The sequence below is a fragment of the Batrachochytrium dendrobatidis genome (assembly GCF_000203795.2).
Source record: "Batrachochytrium dendrobatidis JAM81 unplaced genomic scaffold BATDEscaffold_1, whole genome shotgun sequence".
NCBI lineage: Eukaryota > Fungi > Chytridiomycota > Chytridiomycetes > Rhizophydiales > Batrachochytrium > Batrachochytrium dendrobatidis.
In genome coordinates this window covers 383,786-405,504 of record NW_006281099.1, presented here as the reverse complement: position 1 = coordinate 405,504, position 21,719 = coordinate 383,786, and the positions used below count along the sequence as shown (strand labels likewise).

General features: G+C 40.2%; 8 protein-coding genes across 8 annotated transcripts; 3 read left to right on the top strand and 5 right to left on the bottom strand.

Annotated features, from left to right (window-relative positions):
* Positions 1–173: 173 nt before the first annotated feature.
* Positions 174–2,312, bottom strand: BATDEDRAFT_15261 (type I HSP40 co-chaperone YDJ1). The gene is made up of 4 exons (XM_006675041.1): positions 2,229–2,312; positions 2,011–2,064; positions 1,063–1,596; positions 174–940 (listed from the first exon to the last, which is right to left on the bottom strand). The coding sequence occupies exons 1-4, from the start codon at positions 2,283–2,285 to the stop codon at positions 362–364; spliced, it is 1,224 nt and encodes a 407-aa protein (XP_006675104.1). The 5' UTR covers positions 2,286–2,312; the 3' UTR covers positions 174–361.
* Positions 2,313–3,201: 889 nt separating this feature from the next.
* Positions 3,202–5,964, bottom strand: BATDEDRAFT_33909 (uncharacterized protein; the record flags this gene model as incomplete). The annotated part of the gene is made up of 10 exons (XM_006675625.1): positions 5,848–5,964; positions 4,879–5,011; positions 4,530–4,740; positions 4,278–4,442; positions 4,143–4,214; positions 3,878–4,054; positions 3,641–3,814; positions 3,534–3,553; positions 3,397–3,458; positions 3,202–3,301 (listed from the first exon to the last, which is right to left on the bottom strand). Exons 1-10 carry the CDS (start codon positions 5,949–5,951, stop codon positions 3,202–3,204), a joined length of 1,218 nt encoding a protein of 405 aa, XP_006675688.1. The 5' UTR covers positions 5,952–5,964.
* Positions 5,965–6,595: 631 nt separating this feature from the next.
* Positions 6,596–9,045, top strand: BATDEDRAFT_7947 (uncharacterized protein; the record flags this gene model as incomplete). The annotated part of the gene is made up of 10 exons (XM_006674892.1): positions 6,596–6,672; positions 7,451–7,583; positions 7,674–7,729; positions 7,794–7,955; positions 7,998–8,209; positions 8,273–8,344; positions 8,433–8,512; positions 8,587–8,665; positions 8,741–8,850; positions 8,959–9,045. The coding sequence occupies 10 exons, from the start codon at positions 6,596–6,598 to the stop codon at positions 9,043–9,045; spliced, it is 1,068 nt and encodes a 355-aa protein (XP_006674955.1).
* A 710-nt stretch (positions 9,046–9,755) lies between these two features.
* On the top strand, positions 9,756–11,202 carry BATDEDRAFT_33907 (uncharacterized protein; the record flags this gene model as incomplete). The annotated part of the gene is made up of 4 exons (XM_006675624.1): positions 9,756–9,799; positions 10,072–10,192; positions 10,320–10,861; positions 10,935–11,202. 4 exons carry the CDS (start codon positions 9,756–9,758, stop codon positions 11,167–11,169), a joined length of 942 nt encoding a protein of 313 aa, XP_006675687.1. The 3' UTR covers positions 11,170–11,202.
* Positions 11,203–11,690: 488 nt separating this feature from the next.
* On the bottom strand, positions 11,691–13,433 carry BATDEDRAFT_21261 (uncharacterized protein; the record flags this gene model as incomplete). Its single annotated transcript, XM_006675176.1, has 5 exons — positions 11,691–12,181; positions 12,262–12,427; positions 12,635–12,809; positions 12,891–13,156; positions 13,281–13,433. The coding sequence occupies 5 exons, from the start codon at positions 13,431–13,433 to the stop codon at positions 11,691–11,693; spliced, it is 1,251 nt and encodes a 416-aa protein (XP_006675239.1).
* Positions 13,434–13,763: 330 nt separating this feature from the next.
* Positions 13,764–14,696, top strand: BATDEDRAFT_85611 (uncharacterized protein; the record flags this gene model as incomplete). The annotated part of the gene is made up of 1 exon (XM_006676162.1): positions 13,764–14,696. One exon carries the CDS (start codon positions 13,764–13,766, stop codon positions 14,694–14,696), a length of 933 nt encoding a protein of 310 aa, XP_006676225.1.
* Positions 14,697–15,329: 633 nt separating this feature from the next.
* On the bottom strand, positions 15,330–19,349 carry BATDEDRAFT_84512 (adenosylmethionine decarboxylase SPE2; the record flags this gene model as incomplete). Its single annotated transcript, XM_006675872.1, has 7 exons — positions 18,926–19,349; positions 18,738–18,789; positions 18,133–18,570; positions 16,887–18,030; positions 16,053–16,402; positions 15,661–15,884; positions 15,330–15,544 (listed from the first exon to the last, which is right to left on the bottom strand). The coding sequence occupies exons 2-7, from the start codon at positions 18,758–18,760 to the stop codon at positions 15,330–15,332; spliced, it is 2,394 nt and encodes a 797-aa protein (XP_006675935.1). The 5' UTR covers positions 18,761–18,789; positions 18,926–19,349.
* Positions 19,350–19,596: 247 nt separating this feature from the next.
* BATDEDRAFT_21258 (uncharacterized protein) lies at positions 19,597–21,689 on the bottom strand (the record flags this gene model as incomplete). The annotated part of the gene is made up of 7 exons (XM_006675175.1): positions 19,597–19,943; positions 20,029–20,171; positions 20,287–20,335; positions 20,454–20,573; positions 20,888–21,029; positions 21,107–21,517; positions 21,585–21,689. 7 exons carry the CDS (start codon positions 21,687–21,689, stop codon positions 19,597–19,599), a joined length of 1,317 nt encoding a protein of 438 aa, XP_006675238.1.
* Between the last annotated feature and the right edge of the window lie 30 nt (positions 21,690–21,719).

The following is a 21,719-nucleotide window of genomic DNA, read 5'->3' as shown; positions in this document are numbered from 1 at the left end:
TATGGTCAACTTCCAGACCTGCATTGCCGACGACATAGATGACAAAACCTTTGCTGAATCAATGCTGTTGGCCATGCTCAAGTGGTTGGTAGGCAATTCGGGTGTATGTAAGGATGCTGCTACGCTTGTTAGGGATCAGTGGAAAGCAGAGATACTTGTTCCACCATTTATTCACGCTTGTAAAATTTTATTGACTTGCACTGTTGACAATGAGATGCGTCGAGGGTTGAACACAAGTGTGCGTTTGGAATGCCAGGACGAATCGACGGTGGCCATGGTTGCACGCAGTATTGCTTTAGCAGCCAAACATGTTCTTTCAGCAACTCTTATACAATAAAACAATAGTATTTTTAAAAAAAATTTATTGTTGCTGGCATTGAACACTAGGACCTCCCGCTTGCTCATCGTCTTCATCCATGGCGTTTGACTGTGGCCGGTTTTGACGCATTGGATCGACAGTAGAAAGCACGACTTCCTCGACCTCGGACGTGCCAAAGGATGGCAATGATTGGCGAGGGGGAAGAATGCTTTCAAGCTGCTTCATATGCTGAGCATCAGTCCAGTTGGCGCTAGGGAACACAATTTCGAATGTGATAAACAGGGAGCCCTTGTCGTATGGCCGCTTATACGTTGGCATACCTTCATTGTTAATGACCTTGGTCTCTCCTGGTTTAATGACCTCTCCAGGAAGAATATTGACTAACAATACACGGTCGTCAAGGTGTGGAATTGAAAACTGGCCTCCGGCGAGAGCAGTAAGAAGATCAATTTTGGCTTCATAGTAAAGATCGCTGCCTTTTCGCTTGAACGAGGAATGAGGCTTTTCCTCGATAACAATAATGACATCACCAGGAATAACTCCAGGAGACTGATCGCCCTCACCAGCAAAAGTAATCTTTTGGCCATCCTGCATACCTTTGTCAATAAAAACTTCGAGAATCTAAATAGCAGGATTAGGGTTAGCTATTGATGCAGATATGTAGTGTCTAGACATGATTTCCAGCCAATCCAACACATATTGTGCAAGATAAAACTTGAAAAATATTTAAAAAACGACATTACCTTGCGCTCAGTCGCGACTTTCTTGCCGACACAGGTCTTGCAACGATCTTTATCACGAATGATTTCACATGCACCCTCACATTCAGAGCAAGTCTGTTGCATTTGTTGAATCATAGGTCCAAGCTGACGCATAACAACGCGGAAACCACGACCATTGCATCCAGGGCAAGTCTTGACTGCACCTTCCTTTCCACCTTTTCCGTCGCACCCAGAACATAAGACTTGTTTCTGTAGTGCTAGTTTGGTAGTTTTTCCTTTGTAAAGGTCTTCAAGAGAGACCTTGAGTGCATGTGCCATGTCTTTTCCTTTGCGGGGACCAGATGGTCCACGACGACCGCCTCCACCACCAAATATACCACCACCGCCTCCAAAGAGCTGTGAAAACAAGTCTTCTGGAGACATGCCGTGATGTCCATGGCCCTCGCCAGAAAGACCCTCCTCACCGTATTGATCATATACGCTGCGCTTTTGAGAGTCGGACAACACTTCATACGCATGAGAGATTTCTTTAAATTTATCGCCTGCATCAGGATTCTTGATGTGGGTAATACAATTGATGGGTTCAAGGTAGTATTAGATTGAATATTGATTCATGGTTATAAGTTAGCAACCATAGTTCAAACTGCTTTTGTGGACATGATTTCAAAAGGAACCCCAAGCTGTGGGGTCTAATAAGACAGTTGGTGGGTTCATATCAAAGTGGTCCAGACCCAATGCAATACGGACACTACTGATCGCGAATAAATTCCCTTCAAATCGTGGGCGGAACAAACTTTGAACAAGATATTTACCCCACCAACATTTGACAAGTACCAAACATGATACATTTACTCAATATAGTGGGTCGGGTTGAATATGATACAAGAAACAAAGCCATGAACAGAAACACCCATTGGATCCGAGACGTAATATAAACAATCACACCGTCCAAGCAACACAATGGCCTACCTTGTCTGGGTGAAACTTTAGAGCAAGTTTACGGTATGCCTTTTTGAGGTCGTTCTACAATTTATGTTGGGCAGGGATAAGAGTAGGCATCGAAACAGTCAGTAAATGTTTGATTATAAACGAATGGATTAAGAAATCAACGTTTGCATGCATTAATAAGCACATGCCGATACAAACATGGTAAACAAGAGTAAAAGGAATATGCAAATGCATCATACCTCCGAAGCATCTGGAGAAACCTCGAGCATGTCATAGTACTTTGTGTCCTTGACCATTGGGTTGTGCAATTAGATGGGAAGAATATTGAAGAAAGAAAAATGCAGGCTCGAATATTAACCAAATCGATTGATTTCTTTACAAAAATTCAATCTGTTTCTATAGCAAACATCAAAAGTTGAATTGGAAGCTTTTAGAACACCAGAGAAGAGCCTTGATAAAGGACGGCGGCGAGTTGATTGTTTTATATGTACAGTTATATCAAGCTTGCTAGGCTCTGCTTTGTACTATGCTCGATAACACTGCCAAGTCACCCATCCAAACACTTGTTGGGTAGTGATATCTGCATTTGAACTACCATCGAAACCCATCCATGAGCGATTTATGAAATGAATTTACAGCTCAAGACAATGCAAACAGGACCAAAAATATCTTTTTTGGTTATATTTCAACAGCCATTTCATATGTTTAATGAACATTCTGACAGTATCAAGCAGGCTGCTGTTGCAGTGTTTCGGAAACATGAGTCTTTTGTTGGTAAACCTCACAATTGCTTTGGGTTAATGTAGACTATAGTTGGAACGTCGAAGCTTGTGTCGGAACAAGACTAAACGAGACTTTTGTATTCAATCAAGAACAGCAGATTGTTTAGCAAGCTGGTTGAGGTACAGGAGACACGAACGATGCCCATGCCATTCAAACCAGCAATCTACCGATATTTGTAAAAAACAAGATTGATGGTTGCTACAATTTATCTCCATTTTTATTCTCTTTGTCGCTAGTCATGATGAATTCATTCAGAAAAATACATCTAGGCTAGGCTTGGATTGGAACTGGGAATAAGGCCTATGGAATTCATACTATATTTTAAAAAGACTACAGACTTTAACTGTGTCAAAGGGTTCAGTTTGAGGATGGACTGAGCCAACCTCCAAGATCTGCAACAAATACACGAGTCTATAACAGATTTGGACATCAATAATCTCGCATTCGAAGCTCTTCATCCACATCCATGGCACCAGTTGTGTAATCCTCTTGCCCTTCTATTCCATCCGCCCTCTCTGAAACGTTAAGCCTGTCATTATTATAACAAGTTATTACATCTCGTAACATATTACCAAGCAAAACAGTTGGTTGACCACAATGGTTGCAGATTATTTTCAAGCTTACGGTAGTTGTGCTCGTCCAAGTCCCATTTGACTACTCGACTCTTGGGAATGTTTGTATTCACGCTAATGGCATGTCCATTTGATAAAACATTAGCATGCCACGATCAATAAACTTTAATTCAACCCTGCTCAACTTACAATTTCAGCCGAAATGAGCTCTAAATACCAATCGAGGCATCATTAATACAGAAATAAGTTGATATGTCTCAACACCAATATACTGGTCCATTTAAACATAAACTTACTTCTCATATCATCCATAGACTCGACAATTTCAAACGAAAAATCAAATAGTCGATCATGTACTGGCTCATCTCCAGGATCATGATATGCCTCGAGGTAAGGATGAACCAATGCCTCATCAACAGTCATGCGAGTCGCGGGATCGAACTTGAGAAGCCCTTCTAGCATCTCTAACCCTGACTCCAATAATAAAAATAACATGCATCAAAAACTGTAGTTCCAATACATTCATAAATGACCATGTAAAAACACACTACCAAGCTCTGATGCAGACGAATACAAGTTGACAAATGGGATCTTGGGCATTTGAGGAAGGCTTCGAATATACATCTGTGCACGATCGCTTCCTATTCTAGATAGTGTCTCATCATCAGGAGTTCCAAGAACACTCAGAATCTGATTCAATTGGTCAACATCTACCAATCCGTATACATTCATCATTAGCACGACTAGAACGCAAATATATCTGATTTTTGGTCCAATTACTGCAATACAATAACTTACAGTCACGGCCTTTAAAAAGTGGTTTACTACCAAGAAGCTCCGCAAAAATGCATCCAACAGACCACATATCAACTAATTGGAATACACTGGTGAGATGTCAAATCATGTCAAGGTATTGCAATACAAACAACTCACTGGCTTTGGTATAATTTCTAAATGCTAGCATAATTTCTGGTGCGCGGTACCATCTTGTTGCTACGTATTCTGTCATAAATCCAGAATCCTGGGTATCCATCAGTCCACGTGCAAGTCCAAAGTCGCATATCTTGAGCTCACAGTCAGCATTGACCAACAGATTTCCTAAACACGACAGAAAGAGTTTAACATAACAGCGATATGCACTACTTGATGATGTTGACTAGCAAGAATATTTGTGTTTTTACTTGCCTGGCTTAAGATCTCTGTGAAGCACATTAGCAGAGTGAATATACTTGAGACCGCGACATATTTGATAAATAAAGTATTGGTAGTGTGCATCTGTCAAGGGTTGCTCAGAACGAATAATTTGGTGCATATCAGCCTCCATGAGTTCTTGAGTAATATAAATCTCATTGAAACTTGTAAAGTCGGCAATTTCCATGTCTAGAATAGAAGTAATCTATAAAACGTAAAATTTCACACAGGTTCACACAGGTTCAGACCATTTTCAACCCGTCCATGCATTAAAGACCCAAAATATATTCATAAATAGTTGATAAAATGATAGTTCCAAGCTAGTCAATTGCTAAAACATTACATTTTCGTGACCAGCAAAGTGCGTTAGTAGTTTAATTTCTCGCAAAGCTCGCTTGGCAAGAATGGGCTTCTGAAATACATTATGAACTTTCTTAATAGCCACATCCTTTCCAGTAGACATGTCAGTTGCAGCACTAATTCGATGACAGCATGCAAGTACAGAGTGGATGTGTGATTTGTTGAACCATATCCGATGCAAATACGTATTTACCAAAATGTAACAATAGGTTAGTAGTGCTAACCAACAGTTCACTATTTTGGGCAGTTTAAAATGCAGATAAAAATAGAGCCATCATGAAGATGCTTGTCACAATTACAAGTCAAGCATACTGTTTGAACAAAGTATCAAACATATATGTATTACAATGTAGTAATAGCAATCATAGTTCAATCATATATACATATAAGCATATGGCTAATTCAACCAAGTAGTATTATTGTAGCTGAGTAGTGTCAACAGACCAAGCCAGACACCAGGACCAAGGTTCATTACGGCACCAACGATACACTGGCAGATCGTGATTTAAAAGGGAGTAGATGCTGAAACCATTACTCAATGCATCATGCATTTGGGGTTGAGTTCAAACTGCCATGAGGCACCATGCAACTCACAGGTTTATAACCAACTCTATTTGACCTGACATTGACACAATACTGCTATTAAAAACAATAAGGACAGGGTAGTATATATCCAGTCATACAGATCCTAGCCATTGGCAGTAGCACGTCGCGGCTTATAGCTGATGGCCATATATGCACGCATGTATGTGTAGACCATGATAGGACTGCAGACTAATACTCCTAGTAGCAGTAATAAACAGTGAATTCATGTCTGATATAATGACCAGTAGAGCGATAGACTGGCTAGTATGCAACATGTTTAATATTTTGAAGAGACCAGATGGATATCACCCATGGCACTACAGAGCAATGAGGAATCAGGACTCTAGCACTAATGTGGATTTATTACCAAACCACGCCATATGCACCCTGACCCAGTTCACGGATGAGCTTGTAGCGTCGCTCGAGCAATGGGGGCAATTGCAATGGCTCCTTCTTGTCACTTTGAGGCATATCTTCAAAAGGCAGCCAAGAAACGATGTTGAGTAGTAATGGGTCAAGGTCAGAAATGTAAGGTCAACAAGGGGCTCCGCTTTTAGTTCAAAACACTCGATATGCAGAATGGCAGGGATGCGTATGCGTTCAGCCGAGCCACTTGTTTCCGTCGAAGCTGCTTGTTCAACTCGAATAGATGAGCATGCTAGTCATGACTGATCAGTCCTGAAATCCACTGCATTTCCAGCACTAGAACAGCTGGATACTACATGACTATTACAAAACAACTGTGATTGCACTCATCGCAGTGAATCAACGAGTCTAGCACTGCAACATCTTTTTAAATTCATGCAACATCCAGTCTGCGACTGGTCATGATTCAATCATCTAATCTGCTTCAGATCCGTATCATCATTGTAGATGCACACGCTCTAAACATGAATGCATTCGACTTTTTACATTGTAAAGTCATTGATACGCTGATTTATATGCAATCAAAGCAGACTTGATGTCCTAGGCCAAGGACTAGCTCATCTTTATCTAAACCTCACGTGTAAAATAACCTCGACTGGCGTCCAATTGTTACAGCCTTTGAAATACTCTTACTCGGTCTATTCAACTCTTGTCAGCAACCTCAGCAGATCAAAATGGCTGCTCCAAAGATGGTGTTTCCTCCAAAACTAGATCTCAAGTACGAGATGCTGCGTGATTTGGGTCAAGGCGCCTACGGTTTAGTCTGGTATGTGTCGGCTCCATCCAACACCAACCCACTCCTGTTGATGCTTTGATCTTCTGATTGCCATGGTGTTCATATCCCAAGTCTCTACAAAGTCTCAATATGCTGAGCTAGTCGCCAACAATAGCCATCAAGTGGAGTGGGCATTTAGCGGCTAGATTGCTGTTAAAACATGTTTTTTGGTGCTACCTATTCAAGCAAACTATCTACAGTAGCTTCAAAGGTTATACTTTGATCTTGGTTTATTAGGGATTTACTGTTGGGTTGAATGTCTTTTTCGAGCATTTGATTGGCCATATGTAGTCATGATGTGAATTTCATGTCAAAACATTGTACAAGACCTATCTAATGCCGAGTATGTAGTACTTTGACAATATGGTCAAGGCTACAGATTGGACTTGTACTACACTGTGCTTTGGGTTCAAGTGCAAACGATTTATTCATGTGGATTTAAATACACTACTTTTGAATAGCCAATCTATGATCATTTAAAAAACACTCATGGTCATCTTTTTTCATCCCAATCCAATGGTTGAGTATATAATTGTCAATCATTTCTACACATGTATTGTTGCAAGTTCATAAACTAAAATAGTCATGTATATGCCACCAATCAAACCAGCTCGAGAAAACTAGTCAACTAGTATTGATCAACCTTTGAATCATCTCTTGTAGATTCCCTTTATGATCACTTTTAAACCTTGAATGACTCAGTCATGGTATTGACCAGTCTGATAGATTTTAATGGATTTGATTTTAAACTGCAACTATAATTAAATAGTGCCGCAAAGGACAGATCCACAGGAGTTGAAGTGGCAATTAAAAGACTATCAAAGATCTTTGAAAAGCCAATTCTTGCAAAACGGGCAATTCGAGAAATTAAACTGTTGCGGCATTTTACTGGTCACGAAAATGTGAGTCTCACTGTTGATGCCCTTTACAGAGGTTTGATAAGCTACTTTGGTACAGCTCTGACTTTTTCTATCAATTTAAAATTGCTATAGATTACATCTATTTTGGATATGGAAGTGACGGAGCAAGATGACCAGTACGAAGAAATGTAAGTTTGCCTACTGGTTTGAAATAACTTATTTGCTCATTTACGCTGCTTTTATAATGAGTAGATATTTGGTTCAGGAACTTATGGAAGCGGATTTGCATCAGATTATTCGGTCGGCACAGGCTCTTACAGATGCACACTACCAATATTTTATTTATCAAATATGTCGCGGTCTCAAGTATATTCACTCTGCTAATGTGCTTCACAGAGATCTTAAGCCAGGCAAGTAAAAACACAAATATTCTTGCTAGTCAACATCATCAAGTAGTGCATATCGCTGTTATGTTAAACTCTTTCTGTCGTGTTTAGGAAATCTGTTGGTCAATGCTGACTGTGAGCTCAAGATATGCGACTTTGGGCTTGCGAGAGGATTCTCTAGTGAGCCTGATGTTAATGGAGGATTTATGACAGAATACGTAGCAACAAGATGGTACCGCGCACCAGAAATTATGCTAGCATTTAGAAATTATACCAAAGCCAGTGAGTTGTTTGTATTGCAATACCTTGACATGATTTGACATCTCACCAGTGTATTCCAATTAGTTGATATGTGGTCTGTTGGATGCATTTTTGCGGAGCTTCTTGGTAGTAAACCACTTTTTAAAGGCCGTGACTGTAAGTTATTGTATTGCAGTAATTGGACCAAAAATCAGATATATTTGCGTTCTAGTCGTGCTAATGATGAATGTATACGGATTGGTAGATGTTGACCAATTGAATCAGATTCTGAGTGTTCTTGGAACTCCTGATGATGAGACACTATCTAGAATAGGAAGCGAAAGGGTAAATTTCAACCATGTTTAAATTTATATTTCCAGGTTTAATGTGATTGAACTAACAACTTGTTCTCCAACTAGGCGCAACTTTACATTCGTAGTTTGCCCAAAATGAAAAAGGTTCCTTGGATCAATCTGTATCCCAAAGCAACTCCAGTTGGTATGTTTTTGTAATTTCTAAATACATTTGAATGCAGTGAACAAGTTTAACTAATCTCATAAATTAAATGGTTAGCCATTGACCTTTTGGAGAGATTGCTTTCGTTTGATCCAGCACTTCGCATTACTGTTGAGGAGGCATTAGCCCATCCTTATCTTGAGGCATACCATGATAGTGAGGACGAGGTAAGCTGTTTGGGAATGTATTAGTAGGCACTTGTTTATAATTCAAGCAAATAGACGCTGATACTAACAGCTTGATTGTATATGCTTGTATTTGCTTCTTGACGACAGCCGGTTCACCCTTCTCCGTGCGATTTCTCGTTTGAGTCGATCGATTCGATCGAAGAAATTAAGCGTACGCACTATTTCTATACTTGATGCTATATAAACTACGATTCATTCTAGTATAGCTCATTCACAATAATGATTGTTTTTGATTTAGATATTATTGCTGCGGAGGCTCTTCATTTCAAAAAAAGCTCTGCTATGGGACATGGGCTTAATGAAAGCCATTCGCGACCAAAAGAAACGTAAGCCGCTATTCCTGCAAACCTACTTTATATATTTGCTTACTGATTCATGCTGTATTGGTGTAATTAGACTCGCTGGTCCTACACGCGATGCCGTTGGCAATGTTGAACGTGAAGACTTTGACGAATCTCAGGCTATGGACATTGATGAGGAGTTGCGAATGAAGGGGCACTAAAATAGTGTGGAGACTTTCGTAGGAATTATATTTTATCGATTTTTAATTTGTATTATGTTTCAAGGGGAGTTTTCAGATGTAGATTGAAACGATGTGTTGAATGGCTTGATGCCTACACTTTAAGTGGGAACAGACAACTGATTGGAATATGCCAGCTCAAGCACGTTGATTTGCATGATTTACATTCGAGTATTGGCTGATCCTTGCATCTTGTATGCAAACGATAGTTTAAAATTCAAAGCACTTGCTGGCTACACAATACCCCACACAGTGGACTAAGCAGTTGGATGATAGCTTTTACTATGACAAGTAAGGCGTACCTGATGGCGAGTCATTTATCTGTTTCGTTTCCAACTCGCTCGTTTGTTCAGTTATCCTAAAGATGCAGCCTTGCATTTGCTTTCCAGAAAAGGTTGATGGAGCCAGGTAAGTCAGCTACTCGTTGTCCTCATAGTGAGTGGTTAGCGACTGTTCTCATTTCCTCAAAGCATTTATATAGCTTTGGTGAATAGTTCAGCTTGGCTATACACTCAAGCAACCCTACTTTATATTCAATTCAGTGCAATGCCACTAGAGCAGGACTTGCATTCAAGTAGCCAAAATGCAATCTTGGATAGAATGAGACAGTATGCTGATAGATTCTTGACTGATGCCAACTAATTTATGCCATGTTTGACCTGTTATCCATCAACCCATAGATACATTCAATGGATAGGAACTTATTTTGGCGACTGCATATACGGGCTTACTGATCAGATATCATTTTATGCAGGCTTGGCTGGAATTGCTGCATATGCCGTCTCCATGTTCCCACAACTTGCAAGTACTCTCCCTTGACACATGATATTTTGTCTATTGAAGCCGCATGCTTATCCTGCTATTCACGTGTCAAATCGGATGCTTTCCATCTTACCTTTGAATTGATATACAATTTACTATTCGACAGTACAAAAACTACCAGCGAAAAGCCGTCGATGGATTATCAGCGGGACTTGTCTTGTTATGGTTGTTTGGTGACATCAGCAACTTGATAGGCACAATTCTACTTGATCAGTTTCCGACACAACAGCTTACTGCGTCTTATTTTATTGCGACGGATATAGCCATGGTCACCCAATACGTGTATTATAAATATGTCTACAAGCAATCACATCAAGATGATATCAAGTACGAGCCCATTCCCACAGGCGAAGGAATGCCCATTGAGGATTCTACAGCAACTGTCGACGTGCAATCAGACTTGGACGATAACCATCCCCATTCCAAATTGAAATCCAATAGCACTGGATTGGCACTCTCCGCTGCAGGAAGTGTTGCTGCCTTGGTGGCAGCACTTGCTCAGGGTGCTGATGCTCGGAACATTAAACTCATAGATGTATTTGTGGATCTGGCTTCAGTATGCAATGTCCGAGCAGGAACATCCGGTTGGAAACTGCTTTTTGGCTGCATTATGGCATGGGTATCTGGATTACTATATTTCACTAGTCGGTAAGCTGTAGAAACTGTCATATTACACGGATATGTTTGGATCATATACTAACTGAGCCACTTGAATCTCCAGAATCCCTCAAGTTATCGAAAACTATAAACGCAAGTCGGTCCAGGGTGTGAGCATGTTTCTGTTCATCCTTACGATTTTTGGCAATCTGGGGTATGGTCTATCCATTATCCTTCGGTTTCCAGTTGTTGATGCATACTTTTGGGCAGCCACATTTCCTTACATTCTTGGTGCACTAGGCGTGCTTGTATTTGACGTTGTTATATTCTCGCAAGCGATACAGTATGATGGACTCTAAGGATTTACAAAATGAAGTAATCTATTTTATTTGAAAGCATAAACGGCTTGTTGAATCCAAAAAAAAAGAGTACCAATGTTGGAGCACACACTACCGACAATCTCGATGAGTCTTGACAAGATTCAGTCCTGAAGTGCTCCATTGCCTCGTCACTGCACTGTACTTGCTTCAATTCCAATTGGAATGAACCATTAGTGCAGAGCTTGACAATAGGATTGATATTGGATCAAATGATTGGTCAGTAAAGTAGGCTGGCTTGATGATTGACATCAACTACTAACAAGACAATACGCTGGGAATACAATTCCCAAGTATCAATGTCCTTATAATGATCCTACTCATCAGTCGGATGACTGTTGAGGAATCAACAACATTGAATGTCCAGACAATTGCAGATTGACAATTTACTGAATGCAATGGTTGAATCACCTGACTTTTTCAACCCATAAATAATAGTTGCTATTGGTTTTGCCAATATAAACCCTGTAGGTTTATTTTGGATTAAACCTGAACCATGACAATCAAGAGCTGTCAGCAGGTGCTATGGAATCGCCTTGATGTATGCGTTTTCCGTGTCTTCGCCTCCTACGCGGTCGTTTACCAGATCCAGTCGATTGCAAGGCTCCTGTACTATTATCCTGCTCGTGATCCAATTCAAAACTAGCCAGCCGTTTTATTCTTTGACCACCCATGTCAGATTCAGGTTTTGGTATGCATTCAAACACACTACTTTGATCTGCTGTCATGATATCACAATCGTCGTCTGACACATCAAATTTAGTATGTTTTCCTAATAAGTTGGCTTCAGATTGACTCGTGCAGTTGTTTTTTACAGTCTCCACTTGATTTTCGCTATTAGAATCAACTATTTTTAAACAAGAATCTACATTCTCGTCAAATTTGACGTGAGATGATACAATGCGTTCAACCCTCGAGTCTTTGGCAATATCTACAACTCCAGCGCTGCGTCGAGTGTGGTGGATGAATTTCCAATAGCTTTTTTCTTCTTTTCCTACAACCAAATCATTTTACAACGTGTATATACAAAAGCAGACAATCTGGTATTAGATTCCATTCAAGTCATCAATATACCTTGAAGAATACGTAGTTTAACGCGCATCTCGTAGGTGGATGTTGGGCTATCAGAGCTAGAACATAGTATTCCAGTGCATGACTTGTGTGATTGTAAAATGGCTTGTTTAGAAAAATAAGTTTCGGCTGCAAGAGCATCATATGCCGTTTTAAATCTAATATATCCCTAACACATTGTAAATAAAGGGTTAGATACAAGAAACTAAACACCATGTGCTTTTAAATCACTATATACTCTACTTTATCCTGGCCCGGTTTAAAGTCTACAAATGCAACATGTGCCACCATTTCAAACATATTCTGCACAACATTCAGGATGATCAGTAAACAATCTTGCAGATATAGGTCGTATACCAGTGTTTGACTATAGTACCTTCAAGTATTTTGCATTAGTGTCTATGTGTATACCCTCGAACAAACAGACAACTCCAGAGACAAACGTAGCGTGATGGTGTTGACCGGTTTTGCTTATTTTGACTTGTGTTAATAGTTTTTGTCTTTCAGCCAGCAAATTAGCATATTCAAGCGTCCGTCTGTTCCATTCAAATCTTGATCAAAAAAGAATTAATACTCAAATGCGATTCAATAGTCTGTCCAATATTCAGCCACGTATGAATTTAAAAATGTACTTTGACATGACTCGCAGTCCGCTTGGAGATATCGCTTCATTTTTGAGAAACAGAGCAACGTCGGTTTTGGAAGTAAGTGGTTTCCAAAATTCGTCATATTGATCAATAGCTAAACTCGTTGAATCTGCTTTGGCGAAAACAACAAAAGCACATCCAGGAAACCCTTTTGAAACAATAGATTTAGACATGACCACTTGTTCAATCTCACCAAACGACTGAAATACTGATCGAATACATGCTTCGTTGGATGTATGTGCAAGTCGTTCCTAATTGTTTACCACGTTGTTCAGTAGAGCATCAGACACCTTTAAATCATCAGATTTTAAATGGAAACAAACTCATCTATGCAAGATGGTTGTGATTGACCATCAATCTAGTATAATTGCATACCACATATATCGTTCTTGAATCTATTTGGCGGTAGTCAGGAATAGGATGTTTACGACGGATTGATCCACCATCTTCAGAGATTTCTAGTAAATCGACACAATATTGACGAACAGCGTATGCAACAATGGCTTCATCATTTGTGTCTGGAATCATGGGCAGCAGATCTATGATATCCAACCCTGCATTCACACATGGATAATCTAAACATTTATGGACTGAACATGTACATCTAAGCCAACAGTTTACTAAACGAGCTTACATCCATCCTGAGCATTAGTCAATTTATGCAGTAGAACATAATCAAACACTAAAGCATGATCATCCAGTGCGTTAGTAACAGATTGAGCAACTTTTTTAGCCAGCTGAATATGGTTTGCCATGTTGTAATGAATAGATTTGCAGTCCAGCCGAGAGTTGAAAATGACGATTGTTGTGGACAAGAAAAGTTTTGATACTCGACATTGACAACTGGATTCAGCAATCATGAATTATACAGAAGAGCAGACAACTGAACTGGATTCTCTTGGTTATATCTTTCCGGATGAGCTCACTGTTATGGACCAAGGTCCGCCTGCCACTTTCCAGATCACTTGCAAGTTGGACAATGAGGAATTACTGGGTCTGCTCAAGATGCATGCTCTGGCTCAAGGATTAACAGTTCATGAAGACTATCAGGAAACTCTTGACGAAAGTGATGAGGATGAATACGCTACTCACCCACACATGGTTCCCACCGATACATCACATGGTGGCAAGGACGATGAGCAGAGTGAAGGTGTAGACGACACTGTGTTCCATCATCCCACTTTTGCAATCGAGTTTACATACACACCAACATACCCAGAAGAACTGCCATTATTCAAACTGGTTCAGGTGAAGGGTATCTGTGCAGAAGACCGTCAAATCTTGTACGATAAGCTTTTAGCACACGGATCTGAATCCTTGGGAATGGGAATGATCTTTGCCATGGTATCGCATGGCAAGGAGCAGATTGAACAGCTGCTAACAAGCCGCATGCTACGCGAGGAACATGATCGAGAACAGAGAATTCTTGCAGAGGAAGAGGCTGATCGAGAGCGGTATCGAGGAACACTGGTTACTCCCGATAGTTTTTCGGCATGGAGGACCAAGTTTTTGGAAGAAGCTCGTCAGCTGAAAAAAGCAGGTGCCAAGTTGTCCATTTCTCATGCTGCTGCACTGGCGATTGATCTAAATGCAAGCAACAAGGCCTCTGGGAAGCTTACTGGACGACAAATGTTTGAACGTGATCAGACATTGGTGTCTTCGGATGTGCAATTTATGGAAGAGGGTGACGTTGTTGTGGACGTTGAACTGTTTGATGGATTGGAGATTGACAATGATAGTGCTGATGGCGGTGACAATGAGGTTCTTGCCGGATTTACTGAAGATGACTGACTACTAATATAAACCGATGTCATTGTATGGTTCACTGGACTATTTGTTATGAATTGATTTATTTCTTGCATGTACTAGAAGGCTATTACAGCCGTATTCACGTAAAATGAACCACTAAATAAGTCGGAATACACGATAAACAGTCTCATATTTGGTACCAATCTTACTAGACAATATTGCTTTTGAGCTCATTGGTTTACTGGTCTTGATGTTCATTCTTGTACAAAAATACAAATCGAATGATCACATTTCTGTTCCAATAGCATTGAACATGTAACGATTGTTTATTCCAAAACAAGATCATTACAAAAGTTTCATTTTACATGAATATGGCTGTAAATATTGAGAAATTTAGTCAACATGAGGTTTATATTGTAATTGCAGTACATGTTCAACCTATACAGTTATAAACAATATGTAGATTTAGAATGTGGCATTTATTGTCTAGTTTGATATGCCTTGGCAGCTACAATCTAGAAAGTACAAAATGTTTAGTGCAACACTCGGAAAAGCATGATTTGAAGACTTGGTTTGATGTTTCATGAGCCTAGAGTGCGACAAAGCCTTGGGATGTTGTCACAGTGATCAAATAGGAAATGCTAAAAGTAGAGTTTTTATAGACTTGGTGTCAGACTATTCAACAATAGATAGCGATTCGTAATAGGCGATTTTAGGTCGTACACTTGGACAAAGGATGTGTGCTGTATAGACCGCTGACTGCATAACCTTGCGTGACTCGAGCCATTCTATATTAGGTCTTTGTTTCAACTTGCGTTGAAGTTGAAGCCCAGTCAAGTGTTTTGTAAGCATCATCAACGTTGAAGGCAGTACGCTCCATAACGTGCGAGCTAATAGTGCATAACCACATTTGTAATGATCAATTGACGTCAACTCATAATGTTGAAGTTTCATGGAAATACATTACACAATAGAAACACGGCGTGGGTGAAATGACGCAACTTACGTTTGGTTACATTCAAGTCTCGAATCTCTTGAAATGATTTACGGTTTTGAAGCGAGTGCTTGAGCTTATCTCTTCGTAAAGCAGATCGTAGCACAGTCATCTTGGGAAGCAAACGTGGAGAAATCACTCGGACTGCAGGTGAAGATGGGGCATACTTGTTGTGCTTGGATGGACAAGAAGCCTTGAACGATGCAGCGACATCCTCAGAAAACACTCCACGGTTGCTTAATACCATGCAAATAAACGCGTGATATTGTGGATCAATGGAGCACATGTGAGCATCATATGAAACAACCATTCATTAATCGACAATCTGAAACACAATGGTCTATTGGCACCAAATGGCTATAGAAAATACTGATGGGAGAGGTTGATGTAGTGCAGTAGCTTACCAGAGCTCATCCACGTCTGGTCGAGCCAATAATAGTCTACCGAGCGCCGATCGAGTAAATGTTCGCTCCACTGCTCTTCCTGCCCTAAAGTTTTGTACACCCAAAGGACCATTGACATATCGACCCTCATCGATATGACGAGCAAGAATTTGCGAGCTGCTGGATGAACGTAAAATACCACGAGAGGCAAGTTCTATACGAGAAGGCCGTTGTGGAAGAGCAAATCGAAGCTGCAAGCGAAAGGAGTTGCGATGGAGCACCACTCGTCGCCATAAGACCGGATCGGCAGAAAAACGACGGAACGTATGACACACTTTGGCCAAAGTATGCAAGTCTATGTCTTCTACAAACTATAGAGCACCAGATTAGTATTAAACTAGGAAATTGTAACCATGAATGGAAAGAAACGGGGCTCAATCGTTACTTGTTCAATGTACATGCTGATGCATATAGGCTTTCATTTATTGTTCAATCAAATTTTCGATTGAATTCAACATACCTGCAACATATAGCGCCATATTTCTTCAGGAGCTAGTTCTGAAAGTATAGTGCATGCACAATACCTCTTGGTAGCATTGGCTACTAGCGATTTTGATAAACTCATGAATTGATTCGATTTGTCAAACCAACAATGCTTGAAAGGTTAGGCTGAAAAAAGTAAAGTGGACAAACGCCAAAAAGTAAATGAATAGACTTTATTCAAAATGTAAACAAACTTGGTCTACATTTCAGCAACAGCATTAGGGTGGCAGAAACTCGAGTCACAACCTGGCCCATTCAGCGATGGGCAACAGAGATTAAACCAGCTGGCGACAACCCGCAGCCATGACCCACCACTTGCACGGAATCACTCTCATCCTCAACATCAGAGTTTGGAGTAGAATCAAAAGACTCGACCTTGCTCTCTTGAACAAAAGTGTCTGTAGGTATAGACTTGAACACAGAGGAAGAAACCAACGGCTTGGCTACAGAAGCGATATGCGCATGTTTTTCAAAATGGCAAAATATCAGATCCCATTTTCCAAGCGAATGCATAATGCGATCGCGACGACGAAATCCATGGATTCCACCATTCAGTGAATGCGTGCGTCCCAATCCAACCTTGTTGGATGCAGTGTGTCGAACAAATAGTGTAGTCGAAAACTTTCCAGGCTTGAATCGATCCACTACTTTTTGGATTACTTGGCTGAATGTATCGTATTCATATTCAATGCCTTCTCGTTTGTGCTTGGGAGTAAACTGCTTGACAGGAATTGTGGTTTCAAAAGAGGCATATGAGCAAATATCCTCTGGTGTAACATGGATGGTGTAATAGTAGGGACCTAGCAGGCCATTCAAAGAGTAGCCACAAGGATCAAACACATAGTCGTCAACAGTCGATTCGGGGTAAATATCTGCAATGCCTGTTTCGGAAAATACACGATGCCCTGCACTCTTGAGTTGGTGCTTAATGGCATTCTTATTCTCGGCACTCATTCCAGCCGCCAGCTCTTCTTCTGTACGCCAAAAGCTTTTCATGGCTTCGGGATCAAGCTGGGTCATGAGAATCTCCAAAGTGACATCATCTTCGTCACTGTCATCAAAAATTGCAGTGTCTTCACCCGATGATGTCTGATCAGACTCCACGAGAAAAGTAGGCATGACGGGGTTTCCATCAACATCCAAGCCGCCGGGAGTGCAGACGTACAAACACCAGTGATCACCATTGATTTTACCAACAACATAGCCAGAGGTATCAAAGCAATCATTTGGAAAAATAGTATCTAGATAAGATACCTCGTCATTCCATTTTCCATGTGGCCATGATTGTCGTTCTGGAAAAAGAAAGGCCTTGCGGGAATAAAACACGGCATCAATTTCTTCAAGACCACACATGTTCTTGGCGATTTCAAGAATACGAGTCACGGCATTCAGCAAAGTAGTAGTACCACAGGTCTTGAGAACAATACGGTTCTGATAGACAAACATGGAAGACTCACTATTGTCCGCATAGAAATAGGTTGGTAAAACTGGAATAGTTTGGAGGTATAACCATCACATGATCTCAATACGTAGTTGCAAGACAATAAAATGTAGTTACCTAAGAAGATAGGCATCGGCAAATTCGTTTTTGATAACACTCAGAACACGACATTGTACAATACTGAGCATGTCTTCCCAGACATCACGGCGTACGGTACGAAGACCATATCGACGAAATTCATAGCGGTTTAAATCGTTGTCCTTGTTTATATTGGATGCATAATGATGCATAGGTTTATCGCAGTCTGACAAAGATCCTTCAGAAAAATCTTCATCAGAACACGAATGGTTAAGATGCTTGTGGGTACGACGGGTGTGATCTCCATCACGTACTGATGCGTGAAGTGGTTTGAACCAGATTTCAAGTAACTTTTCTGGCCCTTCAAAGCCAGAAAGGGTTAGTTTATCAGTTGGACATGTAGTACTCGAGTTGGGAAAAGTATTAGTAGGTGTATTTGTGGCACAGTGACTTTCAATGGGGCCAGTGGCAGTAGGACTAAGCATTTAAAAACAGTCAACCCACAACAAGCAGAGTTAGCAACTGTGTAGCTAAAAAATGGCAGCTGTATACATGAATAGCAAGAAATTCTGAAATGGCATGAGGCGTAGTAGGTTCAAATTAAAGTGGCAAAGCATTTGCAGTAAAACATGATAATCACATACATTGGACAGTTAGATGACTGCATTATTTAAACAGTGGATATGAAGAGAGCAGCTAATATAAAAAATGTAGTTGAGTTTTTTGTAAACACCAATATACCAGTGCAGATAGACAGTCCATAGATGTTTAAACAAAGAGTTACACTCATTGCAAACTGCACTTTAAATCTGAAAATAGTTGCTCTGCTTACGTGATAAAAAGATGGCCAAAAGCAGATATTGATTATAAAAATATCACAGATCTGAAGGAGCTTTGGTATTTGAAAGAGGATAGAAACGGTTTAATAGAGATATGCCAAGGCACCGCTAGGGAGGCTCAGTAGGAGTCTTGCCGACGTTCAAAAGGTCTGGGTTGGCGGCAACGATATCCGCAGGAGTGTGTTTGACAAAGAGAGAATCGATGTAGACAGAAAAGACAGTCGACTGATAGTAATGATGGTACTCTGAATGGCGATTGTCGCCTGACTGCATGAACCACTAAAAAGGTACGCTCTGGTCTTACAATTGCAGAAGAATCGTGCAAATGCGAGAGGATGCAAAAATAAAAAACGTCAAACTAGTGGATTGACGGCAGTATATCAATGATGTTGCTTGAAATACGAGATGGAAGCAGGGCTGCAAGAGTCGATGTCGAGTTCGTTGCAATTTGAACAAGAAATAAATCGACAAAAATGAAAACTTGAAATTTATTCAAGGTAGACAGGGAGTCCCTCTAATGTCCCTCGTGACAATATTTTACTCTTGTTTTTGACCAATCAAAACATGTTAAATTCTCCGAATCCCGTGAGTGTTCAATTGTCTTGCATTGTTGAGCATTACACATCTGGACAAAATTGCCATGAGAACTCTGTATTCCATAATTTCACCACATGAATCGCATTTTTGTAAAGTGCCCTATTGAATTAGATCCATCCGTTGGGGTAGGCCATTCAAACGGTTTTTCCAAAAATAAATACAGCACAGATACATTGATGCCGACAAATAGAATGCATTCTAGCGCAAGTGCCAATGCCCATCCCCAGCCAGGAAATCCTGTTTTTGTTGTGCGTTTTCCAGATGTAGATTCAGACCTATAATATGTTGCAATATGTAGTCGTAAAAGAATAAATGGAATGGTAAAATATCGAAACTCGAGTAAAGGCGATGGAATTAGCGTTAGCATTACTGATCCAATATACGCGACTATCCATAGTACTGATTGCGTTTTAGCTATATCACATGCAAATTATTCGACAATTCAAAATGTTAATATCAAGTTGAGACTCTACATGAATTAAAAAATAAATTAACATACCCAGCTGTCGAACGATTGCCCAAGCACAGAACATGTAAACTGGAATAAGCACATAGCGAGCTTCGGCATATTGTCGAAATATATTCTTCCAGATATAAAAAGTAAAATGGCGGTTATCTGCAAGCAGAAAAGGATGCTCAATACTATGCATAACGTATCCCATTGCATCAACATCACAAATAAAGTGAGTATAGTTATTTTTAAACAAGCAATAAAAGTAAAGTATAAATTGTATTACAGACTGATGAGTTGACCTACGTGAATCTCCGAACTGTCTCAAACATGATTGCAGGAGCAACGATCCAAACTAATGAAAATATAGTAAGGCTTGATAGAAATTAAAAGATATATCAGTTGCATACACCAAATTTTAAAGTAACGATAGGTTCAACAAGTGCACCTTTTAAACGATCTTGATAGCGCACCAGGAAAATTCAAGATAGCCTGTGGGATATTTACAGCAAAGAATCCAAAAAATGCTGAAAATCCACAAAAGTAATACAGTTGGGGAATATGAAGTCCTGCAGTGTGATTGGTTTTGTCTCCTAAACAGCATGTTAGAAAATCTCGGCATTGTTTCTGTATAGCCAAGAGTACTTTAACGTAATTTAAAACCGTACCCAAAACAACGCTTCCGTTGATGTAAACAAACGCGGCGAATAGTTGAATGACAACGATAAACGGCCACAACAGTATGAAGACTGATGGAATGTTTAACGTTAATCTACCAATAAATTGTGAGATAATCTTGATCAGATGCCCTTATTTGGTTGAGTTGAACACGGTGAGTCAGGGACCAAGTGGATTTAATTTACATTGCAAGCCTAAAGATTTACAAATCAAAAGCAAGTATTCTTACCGCAACTTTTCAGCTTATATCCAGGACAATCCAATGCTGTAGTTGAATCAATTGATTGGAGATGACGGATACAAATTGTGGCAGCAATAAATGCGACCCAGATCACATTAGTTTGTCTAAACCAAATAGATATGAAGCCAGTCTATAGTAGCAAAATCAAGGCAAGATCAGCCAAAAAGCAAGCATATACAGTTGAATGATATAAAACAGACAGCTTACCAAGGCACAAAAAAAGAGTTTGTCACGAAGTGACAGATAGTACGAAAACAGCACGAAAAAGGTAGAACCAGAGTCGGTGTAATACAGCAGATGAAAAAAGAACGAGATTGGAAATAAGCTTATAACAAAAGCCTCTATGGCGTTAAACGTGAAGGACTGGTTTCGAGCAGGATGAATGAGAGGAATCAAGTTGAATATAACAGGAAGAGTAGCTATTCCGAATGCAGCATTCACGGATCTAAGTTGAAGAACAGAACAGCCAGAAATGGGAGTTTGCAGGAATGCAATCCATAGTTTGTGAAATCCCAAAGAAACAAGATAGAGTCCAGGAGGAGTAGTGAGTTTGCTGTCCCATTGATCAAAGACTCCTGTACAGTACTGCTGAGCCTGTGGAACATGGAAGATCTCATCCTTGAAGTGATGGTGAGTGGAATGGAATGAAATGGAATAGTTTAGAGCAGTATTCAGACGTAATTACCATGTAAGAATCCGGAACACGTTGGTTGATGAGTGCAGTCATGACACCGAGCAGAGACGAGAACGCAGCAACAGCTGCTGCTGCACTCTGCTGCACTGTGGCCATTGGACTGAATTAACTGTTCAAATTGTCTGG

What these genes read in the sequence shown, in the direction of transcription:
- BATDEDRAFT_15261 (XM_006675041.1), bottom strand. Translation starts at nt 2,285, where the DNA reads ATGGTCAAGGACACAAAGTACTATGACATGCTCGAGGTTTCTCCAGAT. An exon ending in TAAAGTTTCACCCAGACAAG is followed by an intron (nt 1,597 to 2,010) that starts GTAGGCCATTGT and finishes ACCCACATCAAG; the next exon opens with AATCCTGATGCAGGCGATAA. An exon ending in AAGTCGCGACTGAGCGCAAG is followed by an intron (nt 941 to 1,062) that starts GTAATGTCGTTT and finishes CCTGCTATTTAG; the next exon opens with ATTCTCGAAGTTTTTATTGA.